This window comes from Sceloporus occidentalis, unplaced genomic scaffold (assembly GCF_023333645.1).
Source record: "Sceloporus occidentalis isolate IW3139 unplaced genomic scaffold, rSceOcc1.0.p SCAF_137, whole genome shotgun sequence".
NCBI lineage: Eukaryota > Metazoa > Chordata > Lepidosauria > Squamata > Phrynosomatidae > Sceloporus > Sceloporus occidentalis.
Window position 1 is genome coordinate 890,375 of NW_028317117.1, and position 22,346 is coordinate 912,720.

The 22,346-nt window shown below is 43.5% G+C and overlaps 1 protein-coding gene across 1 annotated transcript; it reads left to right on the forward strand.

The window, feature by feature from the left end:
• Window positions 1-15,775: 15,775 nt before the first annotated feature.
• Window positions 15,776-22,070, forward strand: LOC149281197 (E3 ubiquitin-protein ligase RNF169-like). Its single transcript, XM_089499547.1, has 7 exons — window positions 15,776-15,902; window positions 17,946-18,174; window positions 18,301-18,361; window positions 19,165-19,287; window positions 19,535-19,647; window positions 20,065-20,167; window positions 20,961-22,070. The coding sequence occupies exons 1-7, from the start codon at window positions 15,776-15,778 to the stop codon at window positions 22,068-22,070; spliced, it is 1,866 nt and encodes a 621-aa protein (XP_089355673.1).
• The last annotated feature ends 276 nt before the right edge of the window (window positions 22,071-22,346 follow it).

The following is a 22,346-nucleotide window of genomic DNA, read 5'->3' on the forward strand; positions in this document are numbered from 1 at the left end:
GCCGAAACAGCTGCGTTATATCCGGCTTCTGGCAGCAGCTGGCGAGGCCGTCCCGGCATCGAGGCAAACAGGTTAAAACAGGTGTTTGTGTTAACTTGACATTTATATCGGAATGACAGCAGAGCTGGCAGCGGGAGTATGAAGAACACCAGAATTATACGCCGGTTTAATGGTTAGAAGCCGTTACGGAAGATCTACTGCCCTGATTTGCATAAAACCCCCTTAAATTATCACCAAATAACTAAGAGACCTCAGTATGTCCGGCTTGGGGGAGAGAAGACAGGGAGAGGGGATGGGATAGGAACATTTAAATACATAAAGGGGTTTAACAAAGGAGGAGAAAAGTTACAACAAGAGACTGGAATCTAACACTAGAGGGTCAGAGACTGAGTTGGAATGGAAGGAAGTTATACTGAAAGGGTAGTAGATAAATGGAACAGCCTCCCAGCAGAAGTGGTAGAGGGTAATCCAGCGAGGGGATTTAAACATGCATGGGATAGACATACGGCTCCTGAATCTAAGACGAGACCAACGACTGATTAAGGTTTGAGTCGTTACAGCAGGAGAAACGGGCGACTAAACGGGGGCCGAATGGGGCCAATCTGTTGGTGGGTTCTATGCTTCTATTTCCAAAACTTCATTCGACACATTTTGGGGTCACTTTTCATCCACATGATTTTAGGAGGAATATTAATCTTAGGAGTAGTAGAGTCTGGATCACCGGTGCATTTTAAATACCAGTTGAGCAGCGCCTATGATGGTTAGGGATGTAGCACACGAAGTGTTAAAGGGCATCTCAATCGGGTGTACAAGACAAGAATGATTTGGGAAAGCTGATGTCCCCAATCCACAAAGAAGCACCCCAAGATCGGCATCGAGCAGCCCGTCCCCACCGAATAAAACGGAGAAGGTAGGCTCTGGGCAAGACCCGGGTATGATCAGAAGACACCATGGAGAAGGTGGCCGCTTCTCCGATTAGTTGTCTACTTTATTGAGTAGAGGAGGCTGATGCTAAGTCCCCGCAAAGCAGCAGAGAATTAGTTTCTGCCTGGATGGTTCACAGGATCATCCCTGACGGACCTGAGAAGGACATCAGCACGGCGGCCAGGCGAAGGTCCCCGACGTCTACTCTACTGTGAATAAACCCCAGGGACTTCTAAGTGTCATAAAGCACGTGATCAGAAGAAGGAGAATGTGATACTTAAAGAAGGCCAAATCTAAAACACTCCTAAGAACTCAACTACAAATTATGGCGGCTAGGTGTCCTGAATTGCCTAGGACAGTCCCTACATCAAAGGGCTTTGTCCCGGTCCCTGGCCGCCATGTCCTGGCACCTTGTCGTGTTCTGGATTTAATGCAGTACAGACTGTCCTTCCGTCTGGCTGATAATCAGGGACTGCGTCGCATGCCTTACTGAAATCAAGATAGACCATATCTGCTGCTCCTCTCTGGTCTATACCCAGTCCAAAAAAAAATAAATTAAGTTAGTATAACAGGGAGACATCTTCTGGGGGAGGGGGCAATTGCATTTTGGGGGCATTCTGCACAACCCCCCCCCCATTTACTTGCAAAACAGACCACATAAACATTTAAAGGGACCGAGGAGCTATCATATGCATCAAAGTGCATATTATGGCTGGACTGTCCCTTTAAATAAGTCTCCCAATGTTTTGGGGTTTATTTCCACCAAGACTGGTTGGCAGCTTCATGCTGGATCCTCGTATGGCAGAGAGTTTGGCACTGAAACAGTTAAACAGAGCTTTTAATCTCTTATTTCAGCTTTTCTGTTTTCGTGACCCTGGCGATGTATAATCACTCATTCTTTTGACCCCGTGTCTGGTCTCCTACACAGTCTGCCATTGCCCCCATCTACCCCCTTGGCCAGTAGGCTGACCACATCAGCCATGTATCCCAGGGCAGGTATAATTTTCACATATTGCGCGGAAAGTGGATTCTCAATACTCATCTAGATTGCCTGTTGTTTCTGTACATCAAGTTGTAATGTTATATACTACTTGTTATGTTCTGTCTACCTATTGTACAGCGCCACGGAATATGATGGCGCTATATAAAACAATAAATAATAATAACAAATAATGCTCATTTATATATCCCACATACCGCATGGGGCCGCGCTTTACATCTGCTGCTCAGCGATATGGACCCGGTATTACGGTTTGAGATGCGGGTGGGTTTGTGCATCATGATGGCAGATGTCTACCCCGTGTTGGGATATAGAAATGTTAAAAACTGGAGACAGAAACAGGCATAAAACGGGAGTGTGTAAGAATTTATATATATATGTGTACTTTCTTGAGGTGGCGATGGATAAGTGGAACTGCCTCCCAGCAGAAGTGGTAGAGGGTAATACCGTGAGGGTATTAAACATGCGTGGGATAGACATACGGCTCCTGAATCTAAGACGAGACCAACGACTGATTAAGGTTTGAGTCTTTACAGCGGGAGAAACGGGCCAGATGGGGCCAAATGGGGCTTGTCTATTGTCAAATGAAGTGTTTCTATGAATACTTTAAAGGAGGAGAAATAGGATAAAAGCTCATAATCTAAGACTACAGGGACATTCATTGTGAGGTAACATTAGCATTTTTCAATGAGAGAGTAGTGGATAAGTGGAGCAGCCTCCCAGCAGAGGTGGTACAGGGTAATACAGTGAGGGGATTAAACATGCATGGGATAGACATACGGCTCCTGAATCTAAGACGATTAAAGTTTGAGAGCTAAACTAGATTTAAAGGCATCTCTCAGCAATCGTATGCATTAAAGTGCGTCTAATGACTGGAGTGTCCCTTTAAACTGTTAAAGAGACAGTGGCGCAAACATTGCTTTTACATTAAATGCAATTTTCTTAATTTTCCGTTAATTGCCCCTTTGCGATTTTTGAAATGTAACTTTACTAAATGCAATTATGCGGGAAGCTGTAGATGCGTTACGCTGAAATCACTCAGTCTGCTTATTACGCTTGCGCCCAATACGCACAGCTTTGCCTTCGTTACCCACCGCCGAGCGACGTAAAGCATTTCTTCACAAAACAATCATTTTAAGATTAAAATATATTTAATAATAAAGACATGTAGTAATAGCTGCACAGTGTGCCCATTTCCCGCTACTATCGCCCATATCATTATCCTCCTCATTTATGTTCTGATCCTGCATTCCAAACACGTTCACCTCATCTTACACTACATCTCATATCCAATCTATAAAATGTATCGAGATCTAAGACGTTTGTGGCAGCTTTTACTGACCAATACTTAGAAGATAAGTCACATAAGAAGAGGAGACCTCTGAATTCTTGAAGGTCTATGCTTTACAATTAAAAGACCTTCTTCCTAAGATTGTATCTTCTCCACCACCAGTATTTCACAGCCTTCTTCTTTAGTTCAGCACAATAAGACCGGAAACCTCTGTCTCTTCCACATCCTCCTATTCCATAACTCATACCTCACTTATTATCACCATCACCCTCCACCACACTGAATATCTTCACGTTCTCTTTGAACATGACCTTTTCAGATCACCAAACTTACTTTCTGGGTTCCAGTTCTCCTTTAGAAGTGGTCTGGATTGTCCAGTTCACTATTATTACCAAATAACTAAACCAAAAGATGACAGCTAAAACTAACCAAGTATTCCTTGTAGACATCTGTGCCACTTCATCACAAATGGTCCTAATTCTCTATCTTCATAGCTCTGTTCTCTCCTGCTTCTCAATCTACTTCTAGAATTTCTCTTCCTCCCCCCTTCCTCCTTCAAAGTGTGCTATAAGGTTCCGTTCCTCTACACTTTCATGCTTGACAAACTAATAAGGACCTCCAGACACTGGTACGTTCTACACTCTGAACATACTTAGGTATTAAAGCTTCCCTCCTCTCTTGGACCATTTGGTTGGCTACCTTATCTCCATTTGTAACCAATAGTCCTTAAAATATTCTACTTCTTCTCCTCCTTTTAATAATTGTCCTCCAGACAATATCTTCCCTGCAAGCAAAGATGCGTCTATCGATCATTCACACCATTGGCTTGTGACATTATGGACTTTGTCCTCCACCTTCACCATCGCTGGACCATATCTCCATGATTACTTTGCCTTTTCCAGATATAAGAACTTAGCAGAGCTCTAGATCAAACACGTTCTCTCCATCTGTGTATCGATTCCTGATTCCTGCATCCCACTCTAAAATAGTCTATGAATGAACTTCTTCTCTCGCTTACAATCCATGCTCTCTGTTCTCTCCTTTCCTTGTGAATTCATCTGTCTCTTTATCCCGGGACACTCACTTCTCTCTGTTCTCTGTCACTTTACCACTCTCTTCTCTGTCTCACAGGAAAATCACCTCCCTCCACTCCTTGGAGCATTCACCATTCTCCGTCCACTGCCGAAACTTATCTCTATACTCCATACCACCAATGGACTCACCCCCCTCTCTCTATACCCTGAGGGATCTACCTCTCTCTCTCTCTACCCCATTGCGTTTACCTCTTACTCCTGTGCTCTCAGTTCTCAATCCCCGACCATAGCTCCCATTACCATGCCTTACACCAGTTACACCTTAACTCCCAGTTCCTGTACCAGCCTCTGTCCGGGACTCGCTTGTCTGCCGCACTCAGCGCCGCGTACACTCATCACCGTAACAAATCTCCCAAACACATCGTGCCCTCCGCGGTATACCAGTAACACCAGCGTGATCATGTTACATGCCAAAACTCGCCGCCATCGCGTTTTACACACTTGTTGCTCTCGTGTTTCGGGTTTTTACAGACCCGGCTCTGTTATATTAAAGACATTTCCATCCGCCGAACCAAAACAAGACAAAAAAAAATATCAGTAAATGTTGCATCCCGGCTCCCTAATTTCCCCACGTGTGTTTGGGGTTTTTTTTTTTCGCTCTTTACTTACGAGGTCTGGCTCTGGCTTCTGTGTGAGAGGCGATAAAAAGCACAGAAAATCCCAGTAGGAGCTGCACTTCTCTCGATTCGGGAAACATGTTTCCAGCCCCAGGGATCGCTGAGCGTCTTGGCTTCGGTTGCTGGATCCCCGAGCTATAAAAGCAGCGGAGTCCGAATCAGCATGACACAACTACGTCAAGGGCTGTAGTACAGACTCACAACGGCTTTTTGCGAGGAGGGCAGCACCACAACAGACTATCACCAAAAAAAAAAAAAAAAAAAAAAAGCACCTCCTTTAAGAGAACGCAAGAATTCCAAGCCTGGGATTAACCCTTTCCGCACCAGACCCCATTTGTCATACCTTATCTCGCTTGTGCTTTTTTTTTGGGGGGGGGGGGCGTTAGACGATCTCATGTCCCATAACTTCGATCGTGTCGCCAACATATGCAGCGGCGCCGCAGAGATGATAGCTTGGAGCTCATGAGGGTGGCGTTTAACCCTTCACATGCTGGGAATGCGGGAATTCGGGCCCCTAGACGGCTCGTTTCATTTGCATTTTCGGTTGCGCCTGGTATCAAAATAAAAAGGTCCCTGGAAACTGTGACAGGGCCAGGCTAGCTGGCTCATGTGTCATATGAAGTTTAGCCGGGTCACGGAGCACTTTTGTGTCCGGTTCTGTATACCGTGACCCGGTAATATATTATATTGTGTTTATTGTGTAACCGGCCCAGAGACTGATGTGGCTTCAGCCCCAGCCTTCAAAGAGACGATCCTATAATCTGGCTGGGGCTCTTAATCAGCCAACACAGCCCTGTCTGCCCAGACGGCACCCGCACTACAGGGGGGATAACACAGGTGGGGGAACCCATTGTATTCTGTAATCCCCTCACCTGATACATCCCCTGTATACTGATGGGATTTGTGATGGGATGTGGCTGATGGGATTGGGGGTTGGGTTCGGTACACATTGCATTGAGATTGTATATAAGTTCTGTGTGTTTGTAATAAAGAGAGTTCTTCTTGGTTTACTACGAATGGTGGTCTGGATGATCCGTGGATAGCTGAGTGCGATCCGTATGAGGGACTGACTGGTGATTCCTCAGCCCTCAAACAGGGGGACCCGGCCTTGGGTACGGTGACCCTGTAACAGAAACTCTTTTGCTTACTTAAAGAAGTAGGTAGCAAGGGGATTTTACTAAAGTTTGGTAAATCCACTCCGATGAGAGAAACGTCTCCAGAGTCTATGGGGGTTACATATACAAACGTCATGAGAATACTGCACCCATGTAAAAAATACATATAAACTAAAGATATATATATATATATATATGTATAAAATGTTTTGTTATACCTATACAATAATATTAAAGCTGAAAATGCCCCCTCCACTATAAACTACAGCCATCGCTGGCTAGGCTGTGATTGCTTGGACCTGTTGGGCTGTGAGTTCCGGATCTCGATGAATAACCGAGACTATCCAGAAACGGGAAACAACTGGCACTCAGCATGGCACTACCACTCCCATGATCCCTGACCAAAGGACTGTGTATACACTCGCCAGATATGTTGGCCAATCTGTGGAATACCCAACTGATTTTTGGAATACGATAACATCTTTAGTCTGGCGAGGAATGCCTTGGCGTGTAAGCGGAGGACTCACCGCGTTGCAAGGCAAAACGCAAAATCTTTCATTACAACTCGTCCTGCGCAAGGAACTCACAAGCCTGGTTTATTATAATAATAATAATAATAATAATAATAATAATAATAATAATGGTAATAATAATAAAAATAATAGTGGTAATAATAATAATAATAATAAAAATAATGATAATGAAAATAATAATAATAATAATAGTAATAATAATAAAAATAATAGTGGTAATAATAATAATAATAAAAATAATGTAAATAATAATAAAAATGGTAATAATAATAATGTAAATAATAATAATAGTAATAATAATAGTGGTAATAATAATGAAAATAATAATAATAATAATGTAAACATAATAATAATAATTATTAATATTAATGTTATTATTATTATTATTTACATGGGGTATTACAGTCAATTCCACTGTCTGGTGAGCACCACTTGAACTGGTAGAATGTGGGGGATGGCTGAGCAATGTAGGAGTTATCGTCCACAGCGGCAGCAATGACATATTTTAGCATATGCAGCGTATAGGTGTGTCGGTACGATACGATTTTATCATTAGCTTTGGGCGTGAATATGGATCATTTTGATTGATTCGATCAGCATGCTCTTGTCTGGCCGCCTAAGACGGGCGCTGATAATATGACCTTTGTTTGTAGCGGGCGCATTTACTCCTGAGGAAACACAAGTTAAAACGTATACGCCACATTTCATTTTAACAACCTCCCCCTGAGCTGCCGCCACTGGACTCAATTAAACGTGACCCCCCCTTGATCCTTCCATAAAGACAAATAGCCCCGGCACAGAAAACAGAAGCCGCTCTCAGTAAAGAGGCTCTGTTCTCACACATGGAACGCGACACATTTACGGGGCGCACGGGTCAGCGTTCGGGGGGTTTTTTTCTCGGAGTAGTGTTACTCGCTAACGCAGATCTCCTCCGGAACGGAGGAACGAACAATGGTGCGCTTGGGCTGCCGGGTTTAAAGGGACAGGAAAGAAATCTAAGAAATGAAAGAAACCACATGATCCATTCAATCCGATCCATTATTTCTCGTGTATCGGGGCCATCGTGGCTCTGGCAGTGGCTCGTTTAAGCTGCTGTCCCACCTACTCTGCTGTGTTTAACACTTTTGTAACTAAACCACATAGCATTAGAAACTTAAGCCCCCAGCGCTGTAGAATGCGGAAGATTTCCCAGGAATTATGTGTTAATAATCAAATACAAATGGCCTCATTCATAACTATTTAAATGCCTCAATAACCAAAGATTCTACAGAATGTAATTTATAATTCAATGTATAAACCTTTTTCTATCTGTCTATCTATCCATTATCTATCTATCTATATCTATCTATCTATCTATCTATCTATCCATTATCTATCTATCTATCTATCTATCTATCAATATCTATCTATCCATTATCTATCTATCTATCTATCTATCTATCTATCTATCTATCCATTATCTATCTATATCTATCTATCTATCTATCTATCTATCTATCTATCCATTATCTATCTATCTATCTATCTATCTATCTATCTATCTATCTATCTATCTATCAATATCTATCTATCCATTATCTATCTATCTATCTATCTATCTATCTATCTATCTATCTATCCATTATCTATCTATATCTATCTATCTATCCATTATCTATCTATATCTATCTATCCATTATCTATCTATCTATCTATCTATCTATCTATCTATCTATCTATCAATATCTATCTATCCATTATCTATCTATCTATCTATCTATCTATCTATCTATCTATCTATCTATCTATCCATTATCTATCTATCTATCTATCTATCTATCTATCTATCCATTATCTATCCATTATCTATCTATCAATATCTATCTATCCATTATCTATCTATCTATCAATATCTATCCATTATCTATCTATCTATCTATCAATATCTATCTACCTATCTATCTATCCACATTTATCTATCTATCTATCTATCTATCTATCTATCTATCTATCTATCTATCTATCTATCCACATTTATCTATCTATCTATCATCATCAGTTGTTCAAAGAAGTTTGTAATACCTTTGAATGAGTTAAAAGACATTTGATAAGCTGTACATATTACGTTTTTAAGACCTTTGAAGTCCTTCCTTTAAATTTACATATATTTTCTTATATACACAATGCAATTTACTATATAGATATATATTTAAATATATATTACAGTATATATTTGCTCGATTATAAGACGAGGTTTTTTTCAGAGCAAATGCTCTGAAAAATACCCCTCGTCTTCTAATCGGGGTCGTCTTCTAATCAGACCTCAAATAGAGTCTGATTAGGAGACTAAGATCCAGATCCCCCGCACCGCTGCAGGGGACCTGGATCCTCCTGTCTCACCCCCCCCCCCCCCCCCATCATACACACTTACCGGTGCTTCCTGCTGTATTGCCGGGGCAGCGGGTTGACGTCTACGCGATCCGCGTAGACAACGTCCGCTGCAGCCGGAAGGAGGTGTGGCTAGCAGCGGGGGTTGTCTGCGTCCGTCGCGTAGACCTTCCCCGACTGTCAGAGATCTCTGATCTCTGACAGCCGGGGAAAGTATACGCGACGGACGCATACAAACCCCCGCTGCCAACTCCACCTCCTTCCGGCTGCAGCAGAAGGCGACGTCAACCCGCTGCCCCGGCTGGAAGCACCGGTAAGAGAGGGCTGAGAGGGGAGAGAGAGGAGAGAGGAGAGGAGAGGGGAGGGGAGGGGAGGGGGGGGAGAGTGTGTGTGTGTGTGTTAGTTAAATGGGGGCATAGGGCATTTCTGGAGTGGCGTTAAGGGGGCATTTAATAGAGCACTCTGCCTCCTGAAATGCCTTATACCTCCCTATATGCCACTCTGCCCCATAATATGCCTTTTAACCCCCTAAATGCCAGAGTGGCATATAGGGGTATAAGGCATTTCTGGAGGCAGAGTGCTCTATACAATGCCTTTTAACTCCCTTAATGCCACTCTGCCTCCTGAAATGCCTTATACCTCCCTATATGCCACTCTGCCCCATAATATGCATTTTAACCCCCTAAATGCCAGAATGGGATATAGGGGTATAAGGCATTTCTGGAGGCAGAGTGGCATATAGGGGGTCAAAAGGCATACCATGGGGCACAGTGGCATATAGAGGGTTAAAAGGCATATCATGGGCCACAGTGCCATATTGGTGTGGCAAGCCTGGGGGCAGATGTGCGTAACTGGGGGACAGGCTGGAAAATACAAGAAATAAAAACAAAAAAAATATTTTTCTCAATCATAGCTTTTATTAAAAAAAATAGTTTACATGAATTAACATTTACTGGTAAAACTTTTTTCCTTTAGGGTCGTCTTATATTCAGGCTTTTTCTTTTTTCCTAAGTTAATATTCAGATTTTGGGGGGTCGTCTTATAATCAGGGTCGTCTTATAATCGAGCAAATATGGTATTGCTGTATAATTGCTAAAAATATATATTTTTCGTTAATTTTAGGGCTGTAGAACCCTGTGATTCCCTCATACCCAGCAAACATTCTGAGCTCTTAGAAAAGAGGGGCATCAGGGGAGGAAAGAGGGACATTAGGGGTTTGGGTTCCAAAAAGGAATTCTTGAGAAGTCTGATAATGTAAATTCATAATAAAGGTCAAAGGGAATCTATAGGTTGGTAACGGTCAGAAATGTTCATTAATGATACTCTATACCTTAACAGAAAGCCAGAAAGTTTACATTATATTTTTTGTAATGGGCAAGTAACCTTCTCCGTTTATTACAAAATATTACAGGCTACCTTCAGGTGCTCAAGAAGGGAAAATGAAAAAGAAAATAATAAAAATATATATATATAGATATATGTTTTTTGAATAAACAGTGTATTGTGTCACCCATCATCTGGAACCCAAAGCAGCGGGGGGGTTGGCGTGACCTCCACTACAGTCCATTAAGGGCCACACTGGTCCCCAGGACTTCTTGTCCTCTATGAGGCTGATTAATTATTACTGTTATATGGCATATCTGTCTTCGGAGAGGTCCTAGGCCTGACTGAGGGCAGCGCCACCAGCCGCCCTCACCACGCTGCATTGCTTACGCTGAGTCACGGGATGTGATGTCATATCCTGCCGCTCTGCCACTTAAGAACATGCGCCGGGAGCTGACTCTGCACAGTACTCCGTAGTGTCAGTGGGCCAGATCGCGGAATAAATAAAATATGACTCCTATAGAGACACAAATCTGGTGGTTTGTTTTTTTAATTCACTCATTTAAAGGTGAACTGAACCTTCTTTAAATTTTCGCATCTGAATAAATGGAATAAAACCCCATTTAGCTTGTACTTTGTACCTTGTGTTTTTCCATGAATTTGATTCCCGCGGATTTATGTTGATTAAAAATTTAACTCAATGAAGCTTAAGTCTGCAGAAAAAGGTGCAAAATTACCATTTCCTGTCCTACAACGGCTGTCTGAGCCAATCAGGAACTTAATAGAGGAGAGATAAGTAATGGGGAGGAATCATCATGCAGATCACGAGATCAGGAATTTATGATGGCACATAACATTTCAAATGTTTTATTAAGGGTCGTTAGACTGGGGCAATTCTTTACCAAGAAAAAGTTACTTTGTAACCTATTGATATGATGGAGTAAGGAATTAAGTAAAAGAATAATGTATTTAGTTGACACTATTTCATTTATAAAACCATCTTTTAGGGTTTGTTGGGGTGTTTTCTGGACACTCTCTGAGAGGATGTTTTCATGGCTTTATTGTGACAGCTAAAATGTTTGATTACTAGAGAAAAAAAAGAGAAGAGAGGGAGATTAAATAGAAGAGAGGAATGTGAGACAGCAGAGGAGAGAGAGAGAATAAAGAGCAGTATGAGAGAGAAAAAAGAGGGAATGGAACAGAAAAAAGAGAGAGAAGATAGAGGTGAAAGCAAAGAGAGATATTAATGAAAAGAGAAAGAAGAGAAGAGAGAAAGGAGAAGACAGAAAGAAAGAGATATGAGAAAAGAAAGGAGGAGGAAGAAGAAATGAGAAAAGATACAGAAGTGAGAGAGAGAGAGAGAGAGAGAGAATAGAAAGGAGACAAATGAAAAGAGTGAGGAAATGGATAGATGAGAGAGAAGAAAATGGAGAGAATAGCAAATGAGAGACAATAAGAGACAGACCAAGAGAGAGCAAAGGAGAGAAAAGTAGAGTAAAACCCCTTACCATAGCTGGGAACTTCTTAGCTCAGGCTACCCAGAGCCTTCCCTTGCGCGACGCGGCCAGGACTGCCCACCAACGTCAGCGGGAGGTCCGGGTGACCTCGGTGGGCGGTCCCGTAACGTCAGTGGGCAATCCCAAGTCAGTGGGCGAACCCACTGACGTCGCGGGCACCTTTGCTGATGACATCACGGGAAACACCCCCATTCACCCAAAGTAGTTCAACCATCTCTTGTAAGCATGCGCAAATCTCTCCCCGCTACCTTTAATTCATATATACGTGAAACAGGAAACTAAAACGTAATAAAGGTGTCGCAGTAGGTGTAAGAACCATCGCTGGGGATAATGTAAGAGACTCGATGATATAAGAAGTCGGTCTAATCTCTACCAGGAGACCTCGGCTCTTAGGGAATACAAACCAAAGCCCTTAATCTTTGAGCGTTAATTATTTAGCTGGAATCATTTTCCAAGGTAAATTAGTTTCTGCGTTCGGCTCGCCTTGAGACGCCGCGTTCACCGCCTGCTTCTTTATTTATAGCGAGGCAGCGAGCCGTTCCCAGATTTTGATGAATGGGATGAGGTTTTTTAAGCCGTAGACGGTGACCTGCGCTATCTGTCTTGTTAGACGTGCCATTTCTTTTTTTTTTTTTTACACGATCCTGAGTCCTCATTCCAAATTTGATTTAAAAAGCTTTAGAATGCATCTGGAGCACCTAAAACCTGACCTTATTTAGAGACTTGCGAAGACGAGAGCTGGAATTCGGCCAATCGCGTCAATTTCCAGCAGCGATCCTAATCCAAGCTCCTTGGCCTGCGTAAAGGTTCGCCGGCCGCACCGGTGTCATGATGTGCGCTTTTCATAATTATCTCGGATATTTCACAGCACATTCTGGGACGTGTGTTCTAATTCCTTTGAAGGAGACCTACCCCGAAATCTTCTGATACCTCCTAGCTAGTTAACCTCTTTATGACCACACGGGTAGAAGCGGCAGAATTAACCAATGGCTAGAACCGGACAGGAAAGTATGGATTTTAGCCCGATACTGGGCTACTTGTTTTAGGAGAACGCCATCAGATATGGAACTCGAATGGGTAGAAGGTCCAAGCCATCGATTCGGGAAAAGTGTCCTGGTGGTGTCTTCTGAGTTGCCCTTGGGGACGTTTGTCTGCGGAGTGTCTTTGTTTGAATCACACAATGACCCCCGTAAGCAGACTCGCCATTAGATCCAACCAATTATTAGCCCATGTATAGATCAAGAGACGTTTGATGACACGCTGGTTGGCGTTCCCATGGCACAAACTATATTTCAACCAACACATTTTCCAACCCACTACACACATAAAACAGCGTGACAACGTTGTAGAACCTCGACTGTTATAGCATCCTTTGAGGACAGAACTTTCCTTAAAGAGGGGGTCCATCAAGTAACTCAAAAGGAAAACGTGCCATAAGAGCCTGATTTGGAGTATGATATAAATAATATAATAGAAAAAGAATACCCCATCATCAGCCCAAAGAGAAAAGACTCTTTAGTCGAAATTGAGGCATATAATTGGGCCAACATAGAAAAAGTTGTAACGTGGGGACCACAGAGACCTCTCCTTCCTGAAATCAGTGGGTTTGGTGGCAACCATTGGTACGTAAGCCGGATACACGTTGCAATTGTCTACCTGCAAGAAAATGCAGCGGAGTCCAATCTTCTGACTGGAGAAGAGACAAGTGAGATCTACGATTGAGTCCACGTGGACTGACGAAACGCGTCGCTTGATCGCGTCACCTGCAGACACGTCCTGTATTTTAATGATGAATCAAAAGTTACGTCTTACACGGCCACCCCGTGCATCCATTTATTTTGGGACCCCTAGGCTTTGTCTCCGAACAAGTTTTGCTTGTGAGAAGAGAGAAGTGCCCCGAAGCCCCCCCGTACATAACACGGTTAAGGCTTTAGCCGTAGAAATCAGCTGTGGGCGCCACAAGGGAGGTCTTCACCTTTCTTGATGCTGATGGACTCTGGTGGACTCTGATGTTAATGCGCTGCCAATATGTCCTGAGTATGAAAGTGGAGCCAGCTCCAGACTGTGTGACCATTAGAATCTGCCCATTCATCCTCAGACTGGGGGTAAAAACTCTAAGAGTTCTGATTTGATTGTAAGAATTCCGCGGTAACGGGTTATGTCCCAATTTCCGCTATTTTGTGAAGAACGTTTTTTTAGGCTTTTCTGAAAAATATGGCGGAGCCATTTACTGGAGCAACAAATATATGTGGCTGGCATGAATTCCATGAGTTTTTTTTAAGCATAAAGGGTTAATTGCGGTATAATGCCCGTAAAGTTGTCTCAAGGACGTTAAGGTAAAAGCTATACGTTAAGCTCACCACTGTTTGCCCTTCAGAATGTAAAAGGAAGTCAGGGACATGAAACTGCAACTCTCCTGCAAACTCTTCTAACTCCCTCTTTAGTGATTATATTACACAAATTCTCGGATTTAAGGCTGCGAGGACATCTAGTGGTTTTCACATTATTTGTCTGCTGTAGTTAAATAAATTGCACCCGTCAACTAAAGAATTTATCTCTCCAAACTGTTAGGTCACAAAGTTATTAATCGTCAACCAATGAATATTAAAGCTTATGAGGGTGCTTACACATAGACGTCTCTTTACATTGACATGTATGTATATATATATATACACACTATATACATCCTAACGTAACACATGCACAAACACACACATATATATATATATGAATATATATAATATTAGAATTTTTATATATATATATATATATATATATATATATATATTAGAAATGATAGCCATTTACACAATATATATATATACTTTATACATACTAAAGTTACACACGCACACATATATATATAATATCAGGATTTAGAATTATATATATGTATATATATATATATTATATATATATGTTAGTAAATGATAAATTATAGCCATTTGCATAATAAATATATTATATATTCATATAACGTATGCAAAATATACATATATATATATACATGATGTAATTGTAATATATTCAGGCTGAAAATTATGGATAAAAATGTAACGAGGATACTGATATATCCCGTTGGGACGCGCAGCGGCAGCCCTCAGTATCTCCTTATATGATAGCGCCATCTATGGGCTGAAGCTGCATCTGCACTGGTCCTATATGTATATACGGTATAGAATGAGCGGTACATGCCCAGACGTGTTTCCATCCGAGCCGCATTGAGAAATATAGGCATATTGGTTGTAAAAGGGCACGGTATATACACATAATGAAAGCCGAAGTGATACTGTGGAAGGAGAGACAAGCCTGGCCGCGCATGTCCTGCCGCCCGCCGCACTTACGTCACTAGGAGACCGCCAGCCTTAAAGTGCCAGGGCCGCCTCGCCATTGCCAGTCCTGGCTGAGAAGATGGCACTTAATGCAAGTCACGAAAAATGGATTCGGGCACAAAGTTTCAAAAGTGGCTTTATCACCATAGCATAGAGGATGGCTCCATTAGTTGCCATGGCGATAAGACTACGTTTTAGACTTAGCCCCAGTATCGGTTTTTTTAAACGCCACGCCTCAACCCACAATACGATGCATGAGCCATGGGGCATTTAACCCATGGAACACTATGTCTTCTCCTGTGCCTGATTGGGCGCTATTCGCGCCAAGGTGGAGGCAGCTGTGGCAAACAAGGCATTCGCTCAGACATCCAACGCCCAGCACAACGAACGGGTCTCTGAGTTTAAGGACTGTTGGCAGCTATGTTTCTCTTAATGATTTCATAACATCCTCCTCCTTCTGACTGCTGAGGACCGATTGATTCGTGAAGCCAAATCTATTTGCCCCCATGCCTGAATATTGCCACTCGGCGGAAACGAGATAGTTGGCATTCGGTTAGTAGCCATTTAACCCTTATAGCGGGGCAGCCGAGGATATCGAGCAGGCTGGATGTTACCCTGGTACATGGAGAGCTGGGAATTCCCCGACGCAGACATGTGCTGACATGTACCTTGCAGTACTTACCCTGTGCTGCACCGTGCGGGTCGGCATTGCTCCGTGTGACAGCGGCCGTGCGATAGCACCGGGGCTACCAACACGCTACAAACCACGGGAACATGGCACCGCTGCATGTAAGTACCTAATCCACGTTAACCAGAGCCAGGAACCCGATAGTGTTATTTTACATGAATTCTCTCTGATCATTATTATAATGCAAGGTGTCATTTTTTTCTTCATCTGAATAAAAAGATATCCTTTATATCTATCTATATAATTAAAATATATACTGTATGTACAACCTGACAGATAGAGAGAGAGATAGATAGATAGATAGATAGATAGATAGATAGATAGATAGATAGACAGACAGACGCTGTCATTCAAAAGTTTGGGGTCACTGACCTGTTTTAATGGAAAAGAAGGAGATTTCTGGCTGTAACATAATTACAAAAGGGTTTTTTAACCATCAATTAGCATTTTAAACTTAAATCAGCGAACACAACGTGCCATTGGAGCACAGGAGTGATAGGAGTGATAGAGGGCCGTTGGAGCACAGGAGTGATGGGAGTGATAAAGGGCCATTGGAACACAGGAGTGATGGGAGTGATAAAGGGCCATTGGAGCACAGGAGTGATGGGAGTGATAAAGGGCCGTTGGAGCACAGGAGTGATGGGAGTAATAAAGGGCCATTGGAACACAGGAGTGATAAAGGGCCGTTGGAGCACAGGAGTGATGGGAGTGATAAAGGGCCATTGAAACACAGGAGTGATGGGAGTGATAAAGGGCCTCTGTACGACGGTTACATTCAATAACAAATCAGCTACAATAATCATTTGCAGCATTAACCCCGTCTGTGCTGGATCTCTCATCCATTTCATGTTATTTTAATGGACACAATATGCCCCCAAGTGACCCCAAACATTTCAATGATGTGTGTATGTATATATTTATATATCAGTATATTGGTTAAAGACGCTGTCCCCACCCAGCCCTTTAACGCCCTTCCTCCACCTGCAGCCGCATTGGCGTTCTGTTTGTCTAAAATGAAGCCCAATTCTCACAGCCCGCATTTTAAAAAACGAGAACAAAAATTATCATAAATATACAATGGATTTCTCATTTAATGAGACAGCTGGGGACGGGGGCTGCCCCGACACATTAGTAGTGTTTATTGATTATCACTCCCATCACTCCCATGGCCCTTTATCACTCCCATCATTCCTGTGTTCCGATGGCTCTTTATCACTCCCATCACTCGTGTGTTCCAATGGCCCTTTATCCCTCTCATCACTCCTATGTTCTGATGGCCCCATTATCAATCCCATCACTCCTGTGTTCCAATGGCCCTTTATCCCTCCCATCACTCCTGCGTTCCAATGGCCATTTATCACTCCCATGTTCTGATGGCCCCATTATCAATCCCATCACTCCTGTTTTCCAACGGCCCTTTATCACTCCCATCACTCCTGTGTTCCAATGGCCCTTTATCCCTCCCATCACCCCTGTGTTCCAATGGCCTTTTATCACTCCCATCACTCCTGTGTTCTGATGGCCGCATTATCACTCCCATCACTCCTGTGTTCCAATGGCCCTTTATCACTCCCATCACTCCTGTGCTCCAATGGCCCTTTATCACTCCCATCACTCCTGTGCTCCAACGGCCCTTTATCACTCCTGTGTTCCAATGGCCCCATTATCACTCCCATTTTCCAATGGCCCTTTATCACTCCCATCACTCCTGTGTCCCAATGGCACGTTGTGTTCGCTGATCCAAGTTTAAAATGCTAATTGATGGTTAGAAAACACTTTTAGCAAATTATGTTACAGCCAGAAATCTCGTTTTCCATTAAAACAGTGAAGTGACGCCAACCCTTTAGCTCGTACATTGACATGTATGTATATTTAGATATATATCTGATTTTAGATATTATATATATATTTCATATGTATTATTAAGTATTTTTAAAGCACCAACATATTCCTCCGTATTTATTAATATTATGTAGTATATATATATATAAAAGCGGTTTTCGCAGACACTATTAATGTGTGTCAGATTCCTCTGGCCCCGCCCACAGTACAGTAATTTCCGCCTGAACCGGATATCCGGTGTCAGTGTCGAAGTTGGGTTGGATTTTTACTTCTTTTCTTTCTTGGCGGTTTTTGCGCTGTAGTTTCGCGAGCTGGTCGGCGTTGCGCCCGGCTGCAGAGCTCCGCTTTTCTCGGGGGCACAGCGGGCTCATGCCGGAGCTCCGTCCCGGTGGGGGAGACCGGAGACACTGGACAGCGAGATACAGGAGCCCGGCCGCGGACTGGGGAGATCCCCCCCGGCCGGACGGGAGGCGGTGACGGGACGGCCACTGAGGGAATATGTCCCGGAGAACGAGGAAAGGCCAGGCCCAGGTACCTGAGGGTTTATGTGTATAACGGCTCCGCTTCGTGTATACGGTATGCATAGGCTGGGGCAGGGGGTTCCCGTTAGTGGTATTGGCCGTTTTTATATGTCTATACTGACTCTGGGGTTTATAGGGCTGGTTTCCGTGATATTGGCTACTGTATGTATGTCCATACTGGCCTCTACGTATATATGGTATGCATAGGCGGTGGGGGCAGGGCATGGCTATTGTCTGTTTCCCTGGCAGGTGCAGATCTTGCCCCTCTGTGATTACATTAGACACAGTTGTCGTGCCCCTGTGTGACGGTTACATTAGACATTGATTCGGGCCCCCGTTCCCCTGTGTGACGTTTACATTAGACACAGTATTTGGCCCCCGTGCGACGGTTACAGTATATGCGGTATTTGTGCCCCCCCCGCGTGGCGGTTACGTTGGACACGGTATTAACCCTTTTGCAGAACATACAGATCACCTATGGAACTGATTAAAGCGTTTAACGTTGCCCTTCGCGGATCACAGATGACCTATGGAATACATTTTTACCTTGAGCCCATGATTGAGCTGTAAGTAGGGACGTTTTGGTCATTTCGTGGGTTTGTAGTGATTTATGTTGCGATCGGGAGTAAAATATATGGCTACATGTTACAAAGATTCTGCAATATAACATACAATAAATGGGAAAAGTCAGATCCAAAGACCACCTTTATAACAGCGACCCCTTATCGCTTTCTATAAGTAACCCACTGTCTATTATAGGAGTCTATGCCCTGCGGAAAAGCCAGGTGGCCAGCAAGTAAAAACCGATAATCTTAATTGTTTTGACGTTTCACGTGCCACGGTCTCTGTTTCAGACAGGTGGGGGGGTTGGAAGGAAGACATTTTTTAAGTTGCTGTACATTACGTGGATTGTAACGTATAACATTTGCTACCCGGTTGTTCCCAATAATTGTTTGCGAACCGCCGTGCGCCTGTAACAGTGCGGCTTTTATTTCCTCAGGTAAACGATGGTCAGGATCAGGCGAAGGATTTGAGCCACAGGCTGCCCTTGGAAGAGACCGAAGAGGCAAAGCGGAGAATGGAAGATTCTCCGAGACGGGAAGATAAAGCCGCCGTTAAACCGGTAAGGCTTTGTGTGTTTGTAGCGCGGTCTTTGCTGAAATGGAGCTGCGTGAAAGCGCCCGGGGGTCTTAAGATTTTTCCGCAGGATTTCAGTAATTACCATAAATAACCGGTAATGTGCAACGCTACTGCTAAACGTGTCTGTTTACTAAACAAGGTGCAGATGTGTGGGTTTTTTTTAATTATTTCTCGTAAAACCAGAGTATATATTTTGTTGCAGCAGATGACCTCTCCTCTTCTGTTTACAGCACTTGCTGCATCTCTCTGACTCTGAGAACGAGGAACCGTTTGCCAGGAGGATCCCTTACAAATCTGCGTTTGTTCCAAAGAGCAATGCAAACACCCTGGCATCGCTGACTTGGTAAGGTGGGCCCCAACTGGCTCCCGGGGGTCCCTCACAATATTGTTTGGCGTCCGATACAGATATTCATCCATCAGATTTGTGCATAAAGATGCTTGTCTCTTGTGCTTGGAACCTGCTGGGCAGCTGCAGCCTTCCTTATACAATGAGGCAAAAATACATTACGTTTAATTTATAGAACGCCAGCAGATTCCTTATTGTTATAAAAAGGGAAGCAAAAACTCGCCTTAAAGCTAACAATATATAAACGGTGTTTAATGCAGGTGTGGATGAGGAAGAGGCTCTGGCCCATGGGAAGAAGGGACGAATATCTTGGTGATTTTAGATTCATATTTTCTTTAGTCGTGTACATTATGCGGCATTTTTAGTATATACTTTAAAGCGCTAACTCTCTGGTCTGCACCGTTATCCCGCCAGGAATATTCATTCAAAGATCGAGAGGAGTCAGAGCTGCAATGATACGGTGTACGAGTGCCGTACAAGGAGCCAGAAGGCTGCCCCGCTGCTTCACAAAACAAAAGTGAGTCTGGTACCTTATTAAAGCGCATCTGTCCCCGTCACAGAGCGTGACGTATTACAATTCTGTACAAAAAAAACGTATTGTTTTATATAGCGCCATCAAATTCTGTAGCGCTGTACAATGTTTATTGATGCTTAGACTAAAATAAGTAATAATGCATCCTATGTGTATACTGTGGAAGCAGCCATATTATCTCCCTGGTCTCAGGATCTGCCTCATTATTCTCTATATAGTACTCTCGCAGGTTAACTGTTTGTAAACGGGCAGTCTAATGCCCCTGCCCCCACACACACACACACAATATTGTGAGTAATCCTAACTTAATATCTATTCGTCCAAAACAAAAAAACAAAATGAAAAGTAATGCACTTAACATGACACAAAAGTTGCAGCCATGCTGCAAAACCTGCTTTCCAAAATTTCAATCCGGCCATTGGTTGCTCGAGATATGCGCCCTTCCTGTCTGCTGCAATGTGGGTGCGGATACTGTTTGTTTGTTGAGACAAAAATATTATGTTTTCAAATATCTTCAGTTTCGATTCGGTTGACACGATCTCGACAGGTCCAGCTAATTAGATATGAAGCGAGCGTTATCGCATGCCGGGTTTGAACAAATACAGGCATGATAAATGCTAAAAAAATGCTAAATGAGCATTTTTGGTGGTCCTTTAATAATATAGCATGACCTTTTAAGAACATTAAATTCAAGAGATGGCCCCCTTCTCGCAGTCGCTGTAGTTATTTTGTTTGAACATTTTACATAAAATCCAACTGTACTTATTTTACTCTGCAGGGATCTCCTGGCGGTTGTGCTCCTTTTGGGATGCTGGGAGTCCTCCTATCTACGGAGAATAGCCGTTCCTTTTCTGCTCCTGCCCTGACCTCGGAAAAACGTCTCGCTGGGAACCCTTTGAACTCCTTCACCCCCCTGCAAAAGCCAGAGAGGTCCATCAGTCCGGATAGCAACGACAGCATTTCCGAGGAGTTAAATCACTTCAAGCCAATTGTCTGTTCTCCTTGCACGCCACCCAAGAGGCTTCCCGACGGCCAAGTCCTGAGCCCCGTCATCATAAAATCCACTCCCCGAAATTTAAGAAAGAGCTTGCAAAAGCCCACGACGTACGAAGCCAGCCCTCTGATTTTGAAGAAATGGGAACAGATCTTCCAGGACCGTCAGATGAAGAAAACGCTATCCAAAGGCACTTTGACGTTGGCAGACGAAGGGTTACCTGTACAAAGTAAAGCGGCGGCATCAAGCAAGCATCTTCTCGATCAGAACAGCACAATAAGTAGCTCAGGAACGAACTCTGAGTTTCTGCCTTCTTCTAGTAAAGGAGTGCTTTTGAAACGTGATGAAGGTCGGCAGGACTCGCAGGGTAACGATTCTTTCCCTGGTTCTGGTCAATCCTCGGAGACGACTCGCGCTAAAGACTTCCTTAATACGGATGCCAACTCAAACGACTACGCCAGCACCAAGGTGTCCAACGCTAAGACTGTCCGCAAGTACGTCGGACCCACTTCGCTAAAACCAACGTTAAAGCGGGCGCACAAAACCGCTTCACAAACTGTAAATATGCAAAACGGCACATGCTGCACCGCCGCCGAGAATATCAGCCCGGTGTTTCAGCTGCGCAGGGGGCAGAAAAGACGATGCAAAACCAAGCACTTGGAACAGAACGGTTCTCTAAAGAGGTTAAAAGCTCCCCGCGGGGAGGGCTGCGCTCAGGGCTTCAGCTTCGTCTGGCGGGAGGCGGAAGAGAGACTGCACCAGGAGGAGGAAGACGAGAAGCTTGCGTTGAAGCTTCAGAAAATCTTTGACAAGGAGCATCGGACCGTAAACCGCTGCAAGGGGAGCAGGGATGAATACCCCCTGCGCTCGAAAAGCACTGCTGGCGCAAACTAGCACTTAAAATACTTTTTCTACGTCAAAATGATGCACAGGAAGAGCTATTTTTTCCTTTTTAGAAACTGATGTTGACATCTAGTTCTAGCAGAAGCCGCAATAATTGCATGCGGGGCTCTTCTCGTATCGCAGCGCTCCTCGGCCTAAGCTGAATGTATCCGCCGCGGCGGTTTGTGGTCCGCGTATATCGCCCGTATAAAACCAAACCTCCTGGAGGCTTCCGTTGTTTCTTTGAGAGCGAAGGGCCATGTGTTGCTTGCTCTGATTAGTCCTCTG